General features: G+C 40.8%; 1 protein-coding gene across 11 annotated transcripts in view; it reads right to left on the reverse strand.

Moving 5' to 3' along the window:
* Positions 1 to 20,297, reverse strand: part of unc13bb (unc-13 homolog Bb (C. elegans)) — a 70,122-nt gene that overhangs the window by 28,536 nt on the left and 21,289 nt on the right. For 6 of the 11 annotated variants that reach the window (XR_001425548.1, XM_015036760.1, XM_015036758.1 and 3 more), the window contains exons 6-12: positions 19,720 to 19,790; positions 19,064 to 19,121; positions 18,840 to 18,869; positions 16,595 to 16,814; positions 4,311 to 14,357; positions 2,586 to 2,873; positions 2,426 to 2,516 (exon numbers count right to left, since the gene is read on the reverse strand). Coding sequence is in view for 9 of the 11 variants with exons in the window: in XM_015036760.1 (XP_014892246.1) it covers positions 2,426 to 2,516; positions 2,586 to 2,873; positions 4,311 to 14,357; positions 16,595 to 16,814; positions 18,840 to 18,869; positions 19,064 to 19,121; positions 19,720 to 19,790 (10,805 nt within the window). In the remaining 2 variants the exon portion in view is untranslated. Of the gene's footprint in view, positions 1 to 802; positions 950 to 2,425; positions 2,517 to 2,585; positions 2,874 to 4,310; positions 14,358 to 16,594; positions 16,815 to 18,839; positions 18,870 to 19,063; positions 19,122 to 19,719; positions 19,791 to 20,297 lie in introns of those variants that run through there. The other 5 variants (XM_015036759.1, XM_015036765.1, XM_015036763.1 and 2 more) reach the window with 5 other exon arrangements.

Raw genomic sequence — 20,297 nt, forward strand, 5'->3', positions numbered from 1 at the left:
TACAGACAATTGAAGGATCTATTTTAGTCTGAGAGACAACTATAGTCTTTACAGTGCAGAAATCAGACAAACAGTCCAGTTTAAAGCGACGTCTCAGCTAAATGTGTGGAGGGAACAACCAGCAGCTGCTTAGCTGCCTGTAATTAGGAGCTCTGGAGAGGCGGAGCAGCAATTAGACGACAAACCAATTCTTAAGTTACGTCAATCATTCAAACCCCAACCAGCTTCAAAGACCGATCACTCCGAGATTAACGGACGATACTTTACAGGGAAGAAAACTAAATAAAACCTGATTCAACAGGTGATTCAGTTATTTCCTGTTGGAGAGTTTTAGTTATGTATGTATGTATGTATGTATGTATGTATGTATGTATGGATGTATGGATGGATGGATGGATGGAAAAACGGAAGGAAGGAAGGAAAAAACAATAAAAGGACAAAAGACTGAAGAAAGCAATGAAGAAATGGCAAAAGGATGGATAAATGGAAAGAAGTAAGAAAAGTCAGAATTCTGTTAATAAAATAATATTTTTCCTCTTTCTTGGCCCTGATCCTCCTCAGCATCTATTTATTAGTTGAAGGCAGCAAGTTGCAGTTTGGTTTTCTAAAAACTAAATTAAAGCTGATATGAAAATCAAAAACAAATCTGAGTTTTAAAATAAGAGGAAGGAAACGTTTAAATCTACCTTAAACAAAAATCTGTCCTTACTTTGATGTTTTAAAATTTCAGGGAATGAATCAAAAGCCAAATATTAACTGTGCCAAAAACACCAATAAGTAAATATTTAAATACAGACCTTACCTTGTTGGGAATAAATGAAGGTCAGAGCCACATGGTGAGAATCTGTGAAGCTTTTTTGTTGCTTTATAAGACGTGTTGCTACATTTCAGACGATTTAACAGCTACAGCTTTAATTTAAGCCACTAAAGGAGAAGAATGATGGGAGGAGACGCGGTTTCCTCAGAAAGTCATCCTGGATTCCCTCCCACCACATTCAGTGCCGCTCCTCTTCCTCTCTCTCCGTATTTTCTGCCTAATTTCTAATCTGAGGCTAAAATGCAGCAAATTCTTCCTTTCATTCAATCAATGTGGCAAAGGAAGCATCTTCATCTTAAACATATTCCTGACATCAACATGTGGAAACGCTCAAACATTTCTGCATTTCTCTAATATCAGTACGGAGTACAGCTGATATTTTCACTAATTTTTGGGTTGACTAATTAATAACTAAATAGAAAAAGGTGCTTATTAGGAGATCTTTTTTTTATTTGAACCAGGTGGAGCTCAAACTGCCACTTTTTCAGGCAAAGATATTTTTCTCCATCTTAAGTGCAATATATATTTTTTTCTGTATAATTTTGTGTGATGTTCTTCAGTAACTAAGTACAAAATTAGTTGATTGTTTCAATACTGGATTCAAGTTGTCAACATAACGTGCTAAATCTTAAATGTTCCTATAATCTATAAAAAATAAAGTGACGTCGTCTAGTTGTCAACACTACAACAAGTAAAATAAGGTCAGGAAAAAGTTATAATTAAGAAAAAAATAGCAAGGGAAAGCAAAGTAGGTTGGCTATGCTAGCATGACTATGACAACCGTAACAAATAGATGTGATGTGGAATTCTGTGTATTTTTGGTTCAGCTAAAAACTTTTTAAAAAAGTGACGTACACACATCATCGGTCAAGCAGGTGTTTAAATTAGCTAATCAACCACCGCTGTGTTGGATTAGCTAATAGCAGCAGTAGCTAATCCACCACAGCCATCACTTAATAATCGCAAAATAAACACCGAGCCTAAAAACATGAAACTGTAACTGACTGTTCTTTGTGTGGGAAATGTTTGAGTGTTTTCTGGTGTTGAATCTTGAAACATAAAGTGGCGTTGTTGTCAGTTGTCATGGCAACGAGTCTGCATGTAGCATAGCTAACAGACTGAGGACAAAAGTGATTTTGAGTTTTTCTTTAAAGGTTTTCCTGTGTTATTTTTCCCTTTGCTGCACAGCAAAGGGAAAAATAACACAGGAAATTAATTAATAATACCAACATCTCTGGGTGTCATTCAGTTAATAGAGCTGTTCTGCTGCAGCAGCGCGGCTATGGATGAACCTCCAGTGTTGAGTGCATGTTTGAAATTCCCATATGTAAACAATAACATGCAAGCCATTCATACTGTAGCAGCTGAAATATGCAACTTCTGCTGAAGGTCAGTCTTTTTAAAAACATAACCACTTAAGACTGACTGTAAAAATGGTATTTGACAGAAAAACTAGACAGAAATGTCAAACATTCCCTTATATTGAAACACCAAGAGAGGTTAAACTCAACCAGAATGTCAACGCGTTACAAAGTTTATTTAATACATCTTTGTGTATTGTGTTGGGAAAAGAAGTCATAAAGTAAAGAGAAGATGATGAAGTTTTACCTCCCGAAGCTGAACCCTCACTTTGTTGATGGCTTTCAGCCAACGGACTCTAGACGGGGAGAAAGGCAACGGCTGGCCTCCATCATGGAATCTAAGAGGGAGAGTTAATATCACAGATCCACTTTCAGTAAAAGAGTAGAAACCCGAACCAGAACGTTACCTTGGGAGTTTCGGTGCGTCTTTTTCTGATGCGTCGCTCTTTAAACGCGGCAGTAATTCATTGGACTGAATGTCTACGTCCTTCTCGCTGCCAGTCGAGTGTCCGTTGGTGGGAGGCCCGGTGGGACGCGGCTGGCCGCTGGTGGACGGGTGTAAGCCGGTACTGTGGTAGGAGTGGAAAGACTCTTCCAGTTCGGAGCCGCCGGTGCTCTCGTGGCCGGTCTCACTTAGCTGCGAGCTAGCCTGGCTCAGGTTCCCAGACGACCCGAAACGATTACTTTCCACCGGACTACAGTTGTGAGAGAGGAGTGAGGGAAACATTCAGAAACTGACGGGACATTTTCTCTTAGTTAAATCAGATAAGTGGGGATTGTTAAATCATAACAGTTGAGATTACCCTGGATCCCTGATTTTTGGGGGATTTTTCAGTGGAATTTAAAGCCTAATCCCACAGGTCCACTGTAATATTCAAACCTCAAAACAATTCAACTAGCTTAAATAAATCCCACTTACCTGCTACAAGCCATGCGCACATAAAGTGTCAATTTAACAACAATCTTTCTAAAGTGTTAGCTGGGTTACTACACACACACACACCACATAAATCCTTAAATTAGATACCCAACCTTCCTGCTGCATGTTGGAAATGGTAAAAACTGCATAGAGATGGTGCATTACACACTGGTGTGAGGAAAACAAGGATGATTATTTGCACAATTGCTTCTGCATATTTTCTTTGTTTCCTATTTTAAGTAGAAACTTCCAGACAAAGAGCTGAATGTTTAAAATATGCAGACTTAATCTGTGTGTTTGATGTCACAGCTATTATATTTAAGACTAGACATTATTTGTTGGGATAAAACACAGATTATGGCAACACCAGAAGAAGATGAAGTTGGAACCAGATACACTGTATAAAAAAACTGACTGATATTAATCTAATTTTCCTTTATTAGGTCACTTGGGGCTACCAAAAGTATTTTTTCCTTAAATACTAGAATAATTTGTCTTCCGAATGATCATGAACACCAAAACAAATGGGTTACAAAGTTACTTGAGTACAACAAACTTAATATTTTGGAGTGACCATTTCCCCTCAAAATTATAGTTAAAGCTAAAAAAGTTGAGTTGACCGAACAGCCAACCAGCTCAGTGAGAGAAATTCTAGCAAATTATAGTGAAAGCCCAATTCAAGCAGTTCAAAAGGTAATTTCAACCAAATAATAAACAAATACCAATACTAACCCTAATAATGTTAAATACTAAATGTATTTAAACTTCTGAAGAAAGTAATAAGAAAATGTCATTTTTACTCTGGCAATTAACAGCCAAAAGCAGATTTCATAATCATAACAGACCTAAATATTTATGCTCAAAAAGTGAGGGGAAAAATGTTATGTCTTTTCATACAGTGTAAAACAGTTTCAACAACAGATTTGATCAAATCAGAACTCCATAGTCAGACAAAACACATGGTAGCTCTTGACAAAACAACTAAATTTCCAAATACAGGAAGAAATCTGTCTAAATAATTATTCTGCCGTAAATTTATGTGGAGTTCTGTTTTGAGAGAATTTAAAAAGGTGTGGAGTCAGACAATAAATTCACAACCACACTATGCAAGAGACAATGGACTGCAGAGCTGGACAGGGAATATACAGTTTTAAAAGCTGTCAATGCAGCATAAATGGTGAAGGGGGATACCACTGATTATGGTTTTACTGGCCTTTTTTCAATCAATAGATCCTTCTTGGATTGGGTGTCCAGCTGCACTCCTGCGGCAGAACCTGCAGAGGGGTCTGTTTCTACAAGCTTCTCCTCCGTTAGGGTCTGGGATGCTGAAGGATCTACATCAGGAGCGGAGATGCAAATCTGGGGGTTTACTATGTCATCTGCAGAACCTACCAGTTCGGTTTTATGGGGGTCAGGTGTTGGAGCCTTTTGTGCACTATTTGTTTGACCACTTGCTGCCTTGTTGACAGACTGGGGTTGTGTTGTTGTAACCTGGGAAGTTGGAGACTTTGGTGGCTCTGCCTGCCATGGAAAACAAATTTTCGCCCCAAACAATGATGTAGTTGGCTCTTGTTTCCCTGTGACCCTTTTTTCTTCTTGAAACAAGGTTCCAGAAAAGGATTTCAGTCCTGACAATAGACCACCGGTTCCTTCTGTTTGAGGTGATGCTGAAACAACCGATGGCATAGCAGGTGAAAATAACGACCCCAGGGATTTTCCTGCGTCACTCTGCGCAGATATAAAACCCAAGAAAGACTTAGTTTGAGGCTGTTCAGCACCACTGGAAGGCTGATCAGTTGGTGTAGCTTTTCTAACATCCAACTGAGGAAGAACTGACTTGACATTTTCATTAGTGTTGGGTTTTTCTTCAATGAACATTGGTTTCCCATGTATCACTTGTCTATCTGCAGTTGTCATTTCTTGCTCAGTCTTTTCTGCCTGACTAGTAAGTTCTTTTGAAGTATCTTTTGACTCACTCACTTCAGAAACATTTGGACAAGATGCACCAGATGCCTGTCCATTACTGCTACTGTTCGTTTCTTCAGTTTGATCTATTTTCTCATTTGTACTCTCACAAATAGGCAGAGTTACTTCTGGTGAGACATTTTCATTTTCAAACTGTGAACCTGGTTTTGAAGTTGCTGTGGTAGAAGTTACAAGAGTGGTAGAGGTACTAGCAACTGTTGCATCACTACTGGCAGTCGTAGCAGTACTGGTAGTAGTGGTAGTGGCAGCAAGACTGACATTTTCTGCAGTAGTATAACCTATAGCAGTATGATCAGTTGCAGTAGTAGCAGTAGTAGTAATGGCAGCAGTAGAAGGAGTTGCAGCAGTAGTGACAACAGCAGCAGCAGCAGGAGCAGCAGGAGTAGCCAACCTCGGCTTAGCTGGCACTGGTTCAGGGGGTTTAGGCGGTTGTCTTAAACCACCAAACAGAGATCCACCGATGCCTCCCAGTAATGATGCTCCAGCTTGTGGTCCTGCAGCCTGCCCCGTGGGGCCACTAAACATTCCTCCAAGCAGAGAACCGCCTGGCTGTGAAGTCGCTCCTGCCCCTGCACCTCCAAACATCCCGCCCAGACGTGATACACCACTCGAGGCAGCTGATGATTTGGCAGTGGATCCTCTTCCAAACATGTCACCTAATATTGACCCCCCAGTGACAGGTGCTGTGGTCTGAGGACCAGACTGTGGAGTAGCTCCTTTGAATAAGCCTCCTAGTAAAGATCCACCTGTTTGGGGAGTTGGTGATTGAGTATTAGACCCTCCAAAAAGTCCTCCCAACAGTGATGCCCCAGTCTGACCTGTAGGAGCTTGTCCAAAAGGCAAGTTCTTCTGCTGTTGGGTTGGTTGAGAGCCTTCGGTAGGAGCAGATGCAGGTTTGAACAGAGAAGACATAAAGCCAGTAACAGCATCTGCTGCTGAATCAATGGAAGACTTGTCTGGTTCTGGAGGTTTTTGCTGTGTCTCAACTGCAGCACTAACTGTCGAAGGATCCACTTTTTCCTCTTCTACTTTAGGAGTTGCTAGATCTTGAGCTGCACTAATTTTGAGTTCAGATTGTGGTTGTGTGCAGGATTCTACTTCTTTAGACTGACTATCTTCAGTTAAAGATGCTGATTGTTCAGTGCTTGGGCAATTATCTGTGATATTGGCATCAGTTGTTGATGCACTGACCTCAAGACAAGGACCTTTATCCTCAGGTTGCTGCTGTGTTTCCTTCTGCTCAGTGCTTTGGGCAGCAGAATCAATTAAACCCGTTTCAACAGCAGTAGATGTTTTGTTGTCAGAACTGTTTTTATCCATTTCTGTAGGTGCTGTAGTTTGACCAGACCCACTAAATGCTGAAAACACACCTTTACTAGAGGCATCATTAGCACCAACGCTTGGTAAAATACCACCAAGAAAAGATGTACCAGTTTGTGCTGTAGCAGTTTGGGAAGATGATCCATCTAAAATCCCTCCCAGTAGAGAGCTTTTGTTTTGAGTTGTTGAACTTGTCTGAGGCACTGTAGGTGAGGGTGCTGTGCCTCCAAAAATCCCACCCAAAATAGATGTTTGAGATCCAGCAACCTGAGGACCAGATCCACCAAATAAGCCTCCAAGTAATGATGGCCCTGTCTGTGATCCTGCAGTCTGAGGAATAGACCCTCCAGTCTTTGTAGGACCAACCTGAGACACAGGTGGAGATGGAGAGCTTCCAAATAAACCGCCAAGTAATGATCCTCCAGTCTGAGACGTGGTAGTTTGAGATGAGGACCCTCCAAACATTGCCCCTAACAATGAACCTCCAGGCTGGGAGGAAGGCTCAGGAGCAGAACCTCCAAACATGGAGAACAAACCTTTGCCTGGTGGCTCTTTGGAGCCTGAAGATGCTGGTAAAGATCCTGGAGGCAAAGGTCCTGTCTGGCTGCTGGCAGCCTCAGGACTTGGTGTAGAAAATAAAGAAACCAACCCTTTACCTGGACCTTCTGAGCTAAATCCTCCAGAAGGTTGAGGATGTGGGCCTGATCCAGTGAGCATCGAAAGCAAACCAGGAGCTGATGATTCTTTAGTAGTACCAGCATCCTGGGGTGCCGTTGCTGCACTGGTTTCCTTAGGCATTCCAGTAGCCTCTGATTTAGGTTTGTCAGATGAAACTTCCATGTCTGCAATTGTGGCCTCTTCTTTATTGGACACTGTGGTACTCAAAGCAATGTCACCTGGCATGCCAGAATGCAATTCACCTGAAACACTGGCAGCGCCAGTCTCTGAATGGCTCATCTCTTGACAATGGCTACTGGAATCAGGTTTTTGTGATAATTTTTGTTGTTGGGGTTCTTTGGAACCAATTGATGAGTTGGGAGTTTGTTGTTGTGGTGACACAGTTGCTGGTGTAGAGGGAATATTTGGTGTTTGAGAATTTGTTGGGCCACTAAACATGGAAAACAAATTTTTTCGTGGACTTTCAGTGGAGCCAGATAATCCACCTAGCAGACCTCCGAGAACAGAAGCAGCAGTCGGCTCTTGTGGTTGAGGTTGTACTTTTGGTGTAGACTGTGCCTGAGGCTCCTGCCGTTGCTGTGTTTGTGACTGAGGAGCTGCTTGGTGAGATGGCGTGGTCGGTGGCTGAGGTTGTTGAGGGCCGGCATCACTGAACACTGAAAACAGTCCTTTCACTGTCCGTTCCGATGAACTTGATGACCCCTGTAAAAGTCCCCCGAGAAAAGATTCTGTTTGAGGTTGAGATTGTTGGGTGCTGGGCCCACCAAACATTGACATAAATCCTGAGGATGGAGGATCTTTTGGAGGAACAGTAGACTTTTGTGAAGATTCAGTGTTCGGCTTCATGTGGCTAGGGGGTTGAGGGGTTGTTGATCCTCCAAACATTGATAAAAGACTTTTACCAAATGTTTCTTGTTGAGGAGGTTGTTGAGCTGCACTTGGTGGATGTGTTTGAGGTGTGGGTTCTGGTTTAGGAGCAGCCTGTTGAGGACTTGGCCCCGTAAACATTGAAAAAATACTTTTACTAAATGATTCTTCCTGTGGAGCACTAGCTTGTGCAGTTGTCTGTGGTGTTGATCCAACCAGCACATCGCCGATGGACAATCCAAAAAGTCCACTAGATGGTCCAGATGGTTTATTTCCTACCTCCTGTTTTGTTTGCCCTGTAATTGGTGACTTGCTAGTTTCAACACCTTTGGGTAAATTAGAAGAGAAAACCTCAGACATACTTCTACCTGGTGTCTGGCTCTGTGTTGGACCAGACTGGTCACCTGTTTGTTGTCTTACTTCACCTTTTGATTTAGACGTAGATGAAAGTGAACCCTCTGTAACACTCTGTTTCATTTGCTGTTTTTGTGGTGGAGGTGGTGAGGGCTCAGTACTAAACAAGCTGCCAATTGAACCAAAGAGATTTGACACACCTGTACTCTCTTTATTTCCAGCAGCACTGCCTGTTAAGGAAGTAGTGCTCCCGGTCTTGCTTTGAAGATTAGGAGATGGTTGAGAAGATGTCTGGATATCTGGTTTGATTTCATCCATGCCTACAGCAGACTTGAGAAAACCCATAAAGCCTCCCTGTGGTTGTTCAGGTGGCTTTTCAACTTTTGTATCAACTGTCTTGTCAGTTGCAGGCGTAGGTTGTGCTGGTTTAATAATAGATTCTTTTGATGCAATGGGTGCAGTAACATTGGGTTTTGTTGCTGGTGGGGATGCTTGCTGTACCATCGTAGTCTGGCGTGAAAGTCGTGGTTTATGTGAAGTCGTACTTGAAAGTGTTGAGGGCTGGGTGACTTGAGCAACTGAGGGAACCGTTGGTAAAATTCTACCCTGCGAAGTTTGTTGTTTATTACTTTCTGAAGGGGCAACAGCAGCAGAAGAGTCTTCTTTGATAATCTTAGACTTAAGATTTTGGAGGCCTGATGACAGAATGTCCTTAGTTTGTTTCAGACTAGCTTGATCAGAGGACGTCTCCCCAGGTTTTTTCACCTCCACTTGGGATGGTTTGGTAACAAAAGATGATATCAGGGAAGAAATCTTTTTGACCTGCCGATTGGGAAATTCTTCAGCTTGAGACACCCGTTTTCTCCATTCATCCTCTGAAACATCCTCTACATGTTTCACTGTAACAGCAGTAGAAGAACGCCGCCGTTGGCTAGGTTGATAGCATTTGTTAAGGATCTGATGATTTAAATTCTCAACAGGAATAGAGTTTAGAGAAACAGAAACTTTCTGAGCAAGCAATTTCTTTACTTCATGGTTGTTCCAATGCAGGCTGGTGTGGTCTCTTTGATGGCATGAGAGATCAATAATATCTTGGTAGTAATCTTGATATCCATAAGAAGTTTGTCTTGGATCAACTCTTACTTTGTTTAATCTGTAAGATGCAAAATCCATGCCTTGCTGCCCTTGAGACATAAATGAATTTTCAAACATTTCAGTGAACTGCTGGAGATTTAAATTCATGATCTGGTTTCCTTTTCTGTATGCAGCGGATAAATCCAGGGGAGCATTGAGAAGTTGAGGATTGCCATGACTTTCACCAGGAAGCCAAAGAAGCTCATCCTCATTGTAAAGTGGAATTTTAAAACCACAGACCAGGACCATTTCATTGTGTAGCCAAGCACTGGGTAGACTATCTAAAGTCTGTCCGTTGCCCCATGATTCACCTTCAGGTGTACATGCATACACATATTCACCTGCTGCATCTGTAAGTAAGGCGTAAATATACTCATGGTCTGTATAAACAAAGTACCCACAGTCGCCGTCCTCTGCTGGCCACCACATCCCTTGCTCCAGAAGGGAAAGCCACTGCTGATACCATTCAGCGTCTTCAAGGTACAGCGAGTCTTCTGTTTCAACATTAGCACCTGCTGAACAGTTTCTATTCGAGTTAAATTGACTATATTGACTTAAATAGTTTGTGTGAGCATTTTGTGCATTTTCCCTTTCCATTGCATGTTGCCAGTTTGCTGAGTAAGACAAGCTTGGTGCGTTCTCCTCATAGTAGCCTTCATGATACAAGACTCCATTCAAGCTGTAAGAACTGCCATCATTAAACGAATGCCATTTCCCAAATTTTGCATTACTGTGGTTAGTTGTTAAGTTCAGAGCAGCTTCTTTATTAGATGAACATTCAACATTTCCTAAGTCTTCATAACTGTTCCATGACTTTCTTTGGGGGTATTCATTTCCTGGTCCTTCAAATGAATGTGATACCATTTGTTTCTCATGATGTGCAACATCTTGCCAAAGAATGTCATTCACTGGGTGATTAATATTTGAATAGCTGCAGTGACGCGTAGATGACGGTAATGGCATGCCTTCACAGTTTTGTGTGTACCTTTGATCTTCTCCTTGAAAGTTGTAGCTTAAAGACTCATTCTGAAACTGCTGCCAAAGAGCACTTTCACGGATCCACTGGTTTTCATCGTATGACGGACTAATCCCATACTCAGACAAATTACCTTGGTAAAGGTTCTGATTTGTCATCCCAAACAAAGAGGGAACACTTCCACCTTTAAAAGACTCCAGGGTCATGACTGGAGAAGTAGTACAGCTCTCAAAATGGGAGTGAATATTCCCTGTGCTGTAAGCCATTGGGTTATTTGAAGGAAGAGAATGAGAGAAGTGTAGCTGAGATAGATTACCTGTGCTAAATGAATAGTGCGTTGCCTGACTTTGAAGAGATCTTGCAAAAGCAGCTGAAGTTCTCAGGTCCAGACTCTCATTGTGAATGGCCACAGATGTGCTAATTAAAGCATGCTTACTCTGTCCTGGAGTCAGACAAATTGGAGCAGATCTTTCCACCCTCTCATTTGCAAAACCTGTGGTACTACTTTTTATCAAATCTGAAGATAATCCCGTCGTCTTGGCACACTGTGTTGATTGCTCTGCATCCTGACCTCCCATCTTTGCTTCCTTGAAACAAGAGCTTTCAGTTGCACTTTTGCTAAACAACCCTGACAAAAAACCTTGCTGATCAGCACCATGAATCATTTTATCTTTATCTACATGTCCTTGTAAGGGCTGCTGTTTTAAATTGGCAAGGGAATGAAGGGCCTGGTCTTGGTGTAGAGTTGTCTTTGTGATTGTAGAAACAATGTCCCTTTCTTGTATTGATTTTTCTGCTGATTTCTGACAGGTCAGGTCTGTACTGTCAGGTGTTTTCGTTAACTTGTTGAACAACCCAGAAAGCACTCCCGGTTGACTTGCCATCTCTGTCTGTGTTGGGCAAGGCTGGCTACAAGGCACTTTGACTTGTTGATTTACTGTAATCTCATGGGGGCTTTTGTGTGGCTGTTGCTGAGTCACATTTTCTGAAGAGGATTTAAATAGTCCAGAAAACAGTCCAGTTCCTTGAGCTGTTTGGGTTGTGCTACTTTGAGACTGATTTTGGTTAGAAATTGGGAAATTGCTTTGTCTTGGCTGCTCGTGACTTGATTTACTTGAGGAAATCCCATGCTGCTGTGCTGATGGTTGGCTTTGTTTATGTATGCTGTCAGCTGAAGAAAATTTGAAAAGACCAGATAAAAGACCACCTTGTTGCGAAGGTTGCTGAGGTGGAACGGTTTGTTGTCGAATGAAACCTGGTTTAGAGGTTTCTTGTACTTCTTGCTGGCTCATTGTTCCGTTCCTCATACCTCCACTTAGTCCTTGAGTTTCCTGCACACTGCTGGCTTGCTGATGTTGATCACTGCCAGATTGAGGAATTGTTTGAGAATTTGAATTACTGTCAGTGGAGGTAAATTTTAGTAAGCCAGAAAGCAAGCCTCTCTGTTGAGGTGGTACTTGCCGAGTTTCGCCCAATGTCTGCTGCTGTCCAGGGCTACTGCTGCACATTTCCCTTTGCCTCTCAGCCTCAGGCAGCTGCTGCTGTACGTTTTGTGGTATATTTTCTGTCGATGAAAACTTCAATAGTCCTGAGAGAAGGCCACCTTTTTGGGGAGTGGTGAAACTTTGTTGGGAGCTAGAGTGTGAGGGAATATTGCCTTTTGGTGATGGATTTCCAGACAAGTCACTACTAGAACCAAGATTAAGTAGTCCAGATAGCAGTCCTTGTTTGGGTTGACTAGAGCCCATCTGAGAAATGTCTTCGTCTGAGCTGCCTCTCAAAGGAGTTGTGATAAAAAGCTGAGATCCAGGCTGATTAGGGTTTTGTGGCGTTCTTGTTGGCTTCTGATTTGAGGTATGTTGTCGGTCAGTTGGCACTCTGCTGCTCTGAGGATGAACATTAGTCTTCTGGTTTGGACCAGTAGGACTGGGCGAGGGGTTAAACATGCTGGAAAACCATCCTTTGTCTGTGTTTTCCTGTTGGACGGTGGAAGTGGCGTAGGATGAAGCTGTATCGTGATATTCTTGTGGGTAATTCTGTGTTTTCATAGAGGCACCAGCGTCTTCAGTGGACGAAAATCTCAAAAAACCAGAGAGCACACCTCCTTCTGGTTTTGGACACTGCTGAGTAGGAACATTTTCTGAGGGGACAAAAGGCAATTTTGGCTTGCTACTTAGTGGCTGGTTCCCCACCGGTTTCTGTGGTTGTGGATTCTCGTTAGATCGAAACACTGGATAAACCGCCACAGGAGGAGCATTTGGAGGTGGACCAGGAACGACTGGTGTAATCAGTGAACTCAATGATTTCTTGAAAGGGCTAAAAAATCCTGTGTTTGCAGTTTGGTCAGTAGACTTCTGAGGCTCTGGAGGATTTAAATTTTGCTGATAAATATTTGGATTTTGTTTCCAGTGTAAATTCTTGTCATGATTTTGCACCAAATAGTTGTCATGAACTGAACTCCCTAACCTCACTGATTTCATAGCACCAGTGTCCGTCATTGACTGTTTACCTTGATGAACGGCTTTAACATCCCACTTTCCGTCAGACTGGATCTTTGCTTGTGAATATTTAGACTCAAACTCTTGCTTGGATTCAGTAGAACTTTGAACTTCACCTCCTGAGAAAAGCTTTAAAGGATTCAGTTTTTCCATAACTGAGTTTCCTGTTGTAGTTTGCGGTTGAGTCAGAATGTTGGGTGAATGTTCTCGTACAGTTTGAGTAGCACTTCCTGTTTCCTGTGGGACTCGCGTTTTGTTCTGAGGCAGAGAACTGAAGGACTTGTTGGGAGAGGTTTCTACCGGAGATATGACTGCTACCGGAGCCGTGCTGTTTGCCTTTGTGGGAATAAAGGATAGAAGCCGCGTTATGCCAGACTGTGCAGGTTGTGGAGCCGGTGCAGGCTGTTTGATTCCTCCTCCAACTTTGTCAGTGATGGAGCAAAACAATGAACTCATTGCATTCTTCACACCTGAAATACCCTGATCAGAATCAGCTTCTCCTTTACAGTCCTTTGAAATACTCTGATCTTCTCCGAATGAATCTGTCCGGTTGCTACCCAGAGACGATAGCCTCGACTTGCTTGATTTGGGAAGGGAACCATATTTACTAATTTCCTCCTCTTTTTCAGCGAGATATTCAGAGACCGTTTCAACAAGACACTGCAACTCATCCATCGGGTCAACATATTCGTCAATCGGCTCCTCTACAGGGGAAAGTATCGCCTCAGAAACCCATCCTCCAGTTCTGCCACACTTCTTTTCACGGAGACCCTGGGGATACTCCATGTAGCCCTCATTGGGATGCCGCTCCTTGTGATGCTGCTCATAAAAGTCTCCAGCCATAAAGTCATTAGTATGTTTATTGACAGCTGGGGGGTACGCAGCATCCCCGCAGTCAAATTCAAAGTCAAACCGCGCTCTCGGTCGAGGATCACACCCTTTTTTATATGCTACGTAGTTCTCCAAAGTGTTATCCAGGTCATTTTTTGCCCACATCCTTGTTTTGTAGAGAAGCCCATCTTTGTACGGCCTGAGGCACGATGAAGTCATGAACCGCTCCTCTTCCTCCTGCATCTCTGCTACCTGTCGCAGGAACGGCTCCCCTCTTTTCTCCGGAAGCTTTGCAAGACGAACGGGAGACGTATCTTCTGCCTGCTTATGGAGAAGCGCTCCAGGGTCTGTTATTCTTTTCTTTCTTCTTCGGTCGATGGTGTCGTAGCTTTCAGGGTAAGTTGCAGCCCCAAAACTGCTATGAGGTTGGCTGACTGTTGTTCTCGTCGGCTCTGGATAAGGTCTTCCCATTCGAAAGATTACGGTGTCTTCCTCGTCATCCAAGAAGTCGCTCAGCTGAGGCTTTGGTCGTCCTTTGTATTTGTTTTCCCACTCTTCAAACCCCATGCCTGAATCTACAGGTATTATTCTAACTCTTCCCTTCTGGTTTAAAGATCTTAGTAAGGAAAGGATGGGAAAAGATAGAAAGACAAAGGGGAAGCAAATGAAAAAAAGAAAAATTGAAGACAAAAACACAAAAGTTAGACAGTAAGATTAAAATAAGACATCAAGACAGGAAGAACTGCATGCAAAGGTAGAGAAATAAAAGCACCATCATAAAACAAGCAGAAAACAGATGATTTAAAGACATATTTCAGTTCCTCCAGGAGGTTTTGCTGCAGCTCGGATGAATTTTGATCAATTCCTTTAATATCCTAATTAAACTTTCTGTTTCACAGACTCCAAACTCGAAAGATGAAAGTTTGTGTGACAAATGCAAAAAACTTTGCAGTTTTCCTCCAAACAAACCAAGTAAGTTGCGTGATGTTTTACTGAAATCGCAGAATATGCATAATTTTTGGTCTAGTTTCTAGTACAAGTATTTTAGTTCTCTTGAAATGAGACAAAACTCATTTATAAGTAACTTTTCCACAGCTTAAAGTTAATAATTCCTTAATATTGATAAAAAGTACTAGTACTGGGAAATATTTTAAAAATCAATATTAAAGTATTATTTACTTAAAACAAGTTTCAGTATCTTGCTGGAAAAGTTGTTTTTAAGTTATTACCCTTCAAATTATACAAAAATAAGATATTATGTTTTTACAGTGAGCTGCTCGATGCAGATGTTAGCTAAATGATGATTAATCCATGCCAGCATATCATATTAAGCTTGTTAACAAGAATACCAATGATGTTGCTATTACCTATTTTTCATCTCTTGCTAGTTAAAGCTTGAATAAACCAAGTCCTCGTTAATTTCTGCACAAAAGTTGTTCTCACTGTTGTTTTCTAGATACTGAAAATAAATCATTAGAAAAAGCAAAGAAACATTAGATCAGCAGCAGGATGACAGGTTCAGGAAACAAAGAGACAAAAATAGTAAAACTTAAAATGTGCAATTCCAACTAAAGGTGCTGCAAAATCAGCAATTTTTTTTTTGCCGTAACAATTGCAAAAAAAAAAAAAAAAGCATCACAACATCCTGGAGGGTCTGATATTTACATATTTACACCTCTTTGTGCATTTTGCAGGGCTTATCATTCTGTTTTTGTGTTGTAACAGACTGTGTCACCATGTTTGTCTAAGCCTGAACAAATTTAGATTTAGCCTGGACAAATGTCACAGTTAGCAGCTCTAAACCGTAAATCACCAGCATACGGCATTTGGTTCAGAAGTTTATAATCCCCAAAGAGAGCAGCCTGATTCAGTCCCTGACCCGCTCCCTGTGGGAGCGTCACAGAGAGGTTTCCTCTTTCGAAAGCTTTTCAAACTCCCATGGAGTCGAAGCAACACAACAGATTCTTTGACAAAATTTAACAAAGGGCTGGAATCCCATTTTTTATTCTTTCCTGCAGCAGAATTAGCAGCTCGCTATCAGGAAGCGCAGACAGATTTGTTACGTTCTCATTGGTGCAAATGAATCTAAAGCACCAACGGCTTTTCTCTATGGTCTAAAAACTGCATATTCAAAGTTTCCCTTGAAAATTGTTTGGTTTTTAAAATAATTTTAATGTTACCACATAATATCGTTCAGTAATCTTTCCAAATTAAAAAAGGACGATGCCATTTCAGCCGATTTAAAAGTGAAACCAATCTTAAGGGATCAAAGTTGCATCTTGATAATTTAGAATATAATTGAAAAGTTTTATTTTATACAGATAAATTACATAAAAAGTGATGTATTTCAAAAAATATTTAAATCTGATTTTTACTACATATTTAATAAAAAGTCACAATTCAGTTTCTCAAAAATAAAATATATTAATGGCAACAACTTAAGGCAGAACTTTTACATTTTCACCAAACAGTGAAAATGTCATTAGTAAAGCTGCTGTTTCAAATTATATTAACGAAAAGTAGGGCTGCAACTAACGATTGTTTTAGTAATTGATTAATCAATTATTCTCAAGATCATATAAAAAATTGACAGTCTATAAATTTTTCATTTAATCACTGAAGTGTTTTTATACAATATTAGAAATATATTAAAATATGCAGATAATCAAATAAATTCATTTTTAATTAAGAAAACAGACATTTGGTACATAAAATGTAGTCCCACCACCTGAAGATTAGGTAAAACATATTGATAGTAAGTTTTTATCAATGTTAAGGAATTATTGACGTAAAACAAGCTTCATATAAAAGATACTTTGTGTTTTTAATGAGTGTTTTTATGCTCGGCTCTACCTGCTTCCCCTCTGGTCCCGGTAGTCCAGGTCCAAGCTGTGGACCGAGTCGGTGCAGCAGTCTGGCTGCTGCAGCTGGGCGCCGCGGGGCCCCATGGGGAACTGGTGCACGGACGAGTTGGGCTGGGCCGTGGTGTGGTACCGAGGCGGCAAACTGTTGCTGGTCTCGCTGCGGTAGTCGCTGTCCCGGTCGTCTACGGCGCTGTCCTGGTCGTCCAAAGCTGCAGCAGGAAGGTCCGATCAATAAAACTAAGACGACCTATTACCTTTAAATGTTTAAATTATTATGCTTCCTTGAACAGGTTAGGATAGGTCTGTCAGGCATTACAAAAGATGTTCATTGCATTTCTTTTTACACAAAATCCTTCTTAGATAATGAGATTTAGTCTGCTCATTTCAGAATGAGCCGTTTTCTGGGTTCTGTCACTTTAAATCCAGATAAACTGCTGCTGGCCACGCCCCCAACGCAGCGATTATGTGAAAATGGCTGCTAAAAGACGAGCAGTTATACAAGTAGAAGGGGGGAATCCTGCATAACCAACAGGAATGCAAAAACCTTACCAAGTATTTTTGTTCAGAGTGAAAATAGTTCACTTGAAGTAAAAAAAACTAACTTACAAATAACTTTTCAACAAGATATAAGAGTTTGTTTTAAGTCAGTAATTCCTTATTATTATTGAAAGAAAAGTACTTTTTACACTGGCAGATTATTTCACTTATTGTAAGACATTTTCCCCATGTGTTAAGTGAAATAATCTGCCAGTGGAACTCATACTTTTTAGATTTTTTTATTATATTAATGAATTATTTATTTAAAACAAGCTCCTTTGTCTTGCTGAAAAGTTACTTGTAAATTAGTTTTGTTTTATTTCAAATGAACTAAGATATTTACATTAGAAACTGGACAACAATTTGATAAAAATAAGATTTTGTATTTGCGTTGCTAGGTGACGAGCAGAATTCCTCCGGGGTTGCTAGGTAACAGCTGGGCTTTGCTGGGGTTGCTAGGTGAGGAATTTTGCAATGTTTGTGCTTATGTAAGATGGTAAATGTGACTTTTTGTTACTCGTCACATCGATCACAGACGACAACTTGACATGAAACAAGGCAGAGGCAGTAAAGTAGTAGAAGAAACACTGCCACCTGCTGGTGGGAGTTAGCATCACTTAAACCCAATAGTTTTGATTATTTTTGCGGAAAATTTGGAATAAACCCACAATTATGAATTAGTATAAAAAAGGGATGGGGCCTGTTTATTTAGCCTCAATTTCTGAAAAAAAAAATGGATGGAGACATTAATGCAGTAAACAAATAAAAACTGCTTTGATTTGACAGATAAAATAAGATTTAAACAGGCAACAGTAAATATAACAGTAAATTTAATCTGATTCAAACCACAAACAGGATTTAGGAGCAACATTGCTGCTAAATGAGCAGCTGGATTGTAGTGGGGCTGTGAATGGTTACTAAGGAGCAGCGTAGTGTGATGTGTAAGTGATTCAATCTGGGCAAACAGAGAGAAACCACAATAAGACATCGCCCTCTTTTTAATTAGAGGCAGTAAAGTTATTACAGATCCGTCCTGCTGTCCTCAGATGGCTGCAAGGAGAACATAATCTGAAAGCAGAAATTTTCCTGCCACAAACACGAGAATCCCTCAGATTTTAAACATTTTAATCATTCTTTAAGTGCAACTAATCCCCAATTAAAATTATTTTCCTTATAAATTGGTCTTTAAGGGTGTTATCTTTATGTTTCTGTGCAGATTTCTATTAAAATTTGAACATTTTTGTGTAATTTTTTTCTGCAATATTCTGGGCTAAAACCATCTCAGTGCTGCCCTCTTTGGGTGGACAAGTGGTACTGCAGTTGAATTTTCCTATTGAGTTCGTTTCTTGGCCCTTTTGAATCGGTGCATCTCTTATTTTCTCACCGTCTGTAGAGGAGAAGTCTTTCAGGAAAGCATTCCCTCCAAAAGGCTCAAAATATTTCAGTTCTAACATTTAATGTCAAAAGTTTTCATAGTAAAACTGATTTTACATAATAATCCAGCAGAAAGAGTTTGGTGGGAAATGAAAGGGCCAGTGGGCATCAAGGAAAACATCAGGAAAAAATGTATCCGACTGCAAAACATGAAGAAAATGAATGGAAACATTGTAGGTGACATTTATTTCAGGAATACTATGATATGCACAAAGGGTTGAGGGTCGGCCAGGGGAAGAGATCCATTAAGTTATGTTACATACTCAGTGGGTCAGGCCAGCCGAAATAGTTGCCTGGTGAAACATTACAAATGAGAGTTCAGTCCAAAACAAAACAAAAAAAAGTTCTCCACATCATTAACCTGAACAGCTGTAATAAAAAAGGTTTAATTGGTTCTGGTAAAAAATTACAGCAAGCAGCAGAACCAAGCTCAAAATAAATGATCTGACGCCCTCTAGTGGCTGAAAGGAGAACAGAGGGAACTCACAACACTGGGAGGGTGCACACTGCAGCGGAGCCCTCTGGTCCTCATCTGGAAGAGGAAACTACAGGAAAGCAGAGAACCAAACATCAGGCAGGGTTGTAACGACTTTTTTAGTATTATTTAAAAAGTTTCAGAAGTTTCCAGAAGTTAAAGATGCATCTCACTAACTTTAATATCATCAAAATAATATTATTAGAAAGTTAAGAGGATGGAAAAAGTGTTGTTGCCACTTATTGTGGCTGGATTTAATGTTCTGAAAGCCATCATGGACAAATGCAACCAAAAAAATATGCTTCAATGTCATTAATATTATCCAACTGTATTCACAGAAAGTTATCCGGACACAGATACAGTCAGCGTTGCTTCAAAAGCAACCAGAGATAGGGCTACATCTGTCAATATTTACAACAAAACACTGTAATGGAAAGTTGAGTGGAAGGAGAAAGTGTTTGCAACAATAACTATTTAAAATGTTTTTGTTGTATTTTCTCATTGCAAATTGAAACAGATGCTCCTTAGTAACCAATTTGCATATTTTACACAAAAAAACAAATTTGCAGAAGGTGATGAAGAGGGATCGATTGTTTTCATGGATTCAGTCGGTAACTAAAAAACAAATCCACCAAATTCATCTGAAGTTGAATTTATCTGAACTTTACCTCATCATGGATTCCCATGTTGATTCGCTCCAGCTTCCCTGTCCAATACTGGGCTTCTTCTTCTGGGATATCTGGAGGTAAATAATGCAGAAAACACAACATTATTTATTTACAGTGTATGTGAAATAAACTGGAACAAACTGTGAGCGACAGGAAGTGGAGCGTCGCATTATTCCCAGTTGAAGCTGCACGGCTGCAGATGAACATTAAAGGGCACAAAGCCTTCAAAGAGACGCCGACCTGCAGCTTTAATGACGCCAAGCGCCGCTGAGCAGCAGCTTTGATCTGATCAGAACCACAACACGATGAAACCACAACGCGATGAAACCACAACACGATGAAACCACAACACGATGAAACCACAACACGATGAAACCACAACGCGATGAAACCACAACACGATGAAACCACAACACGATGAAACCACGAGACGATGAAACCACAAGATGAAACCACAACAAGATGAAACCACAACACAATGAAACCACAACACGATGAAACCACAACACGATGAAACCACAACACGATGAAACCACAACAAGATGAAACCACAACACGATGAAACCACAACACGATGA

The sequence above is a fragment of the Poecilia latipinna genome, unplaced genomic scaffold, assembly GCF_001443285.1.
Source record: "Poecilia latipinna isolate Pla-1442-1.1 unplaced genomic scaffold, P_latipinna-1.0 Scaffold379, whole genome shotgun sequence".
Classification (NCBI taxonomy): Eukaryota; Metazoa; Chordata; class Actinopteri; order Cyprinodontiformes; family Poeciliidae; genus Poecilia; species Poecilia latipinna.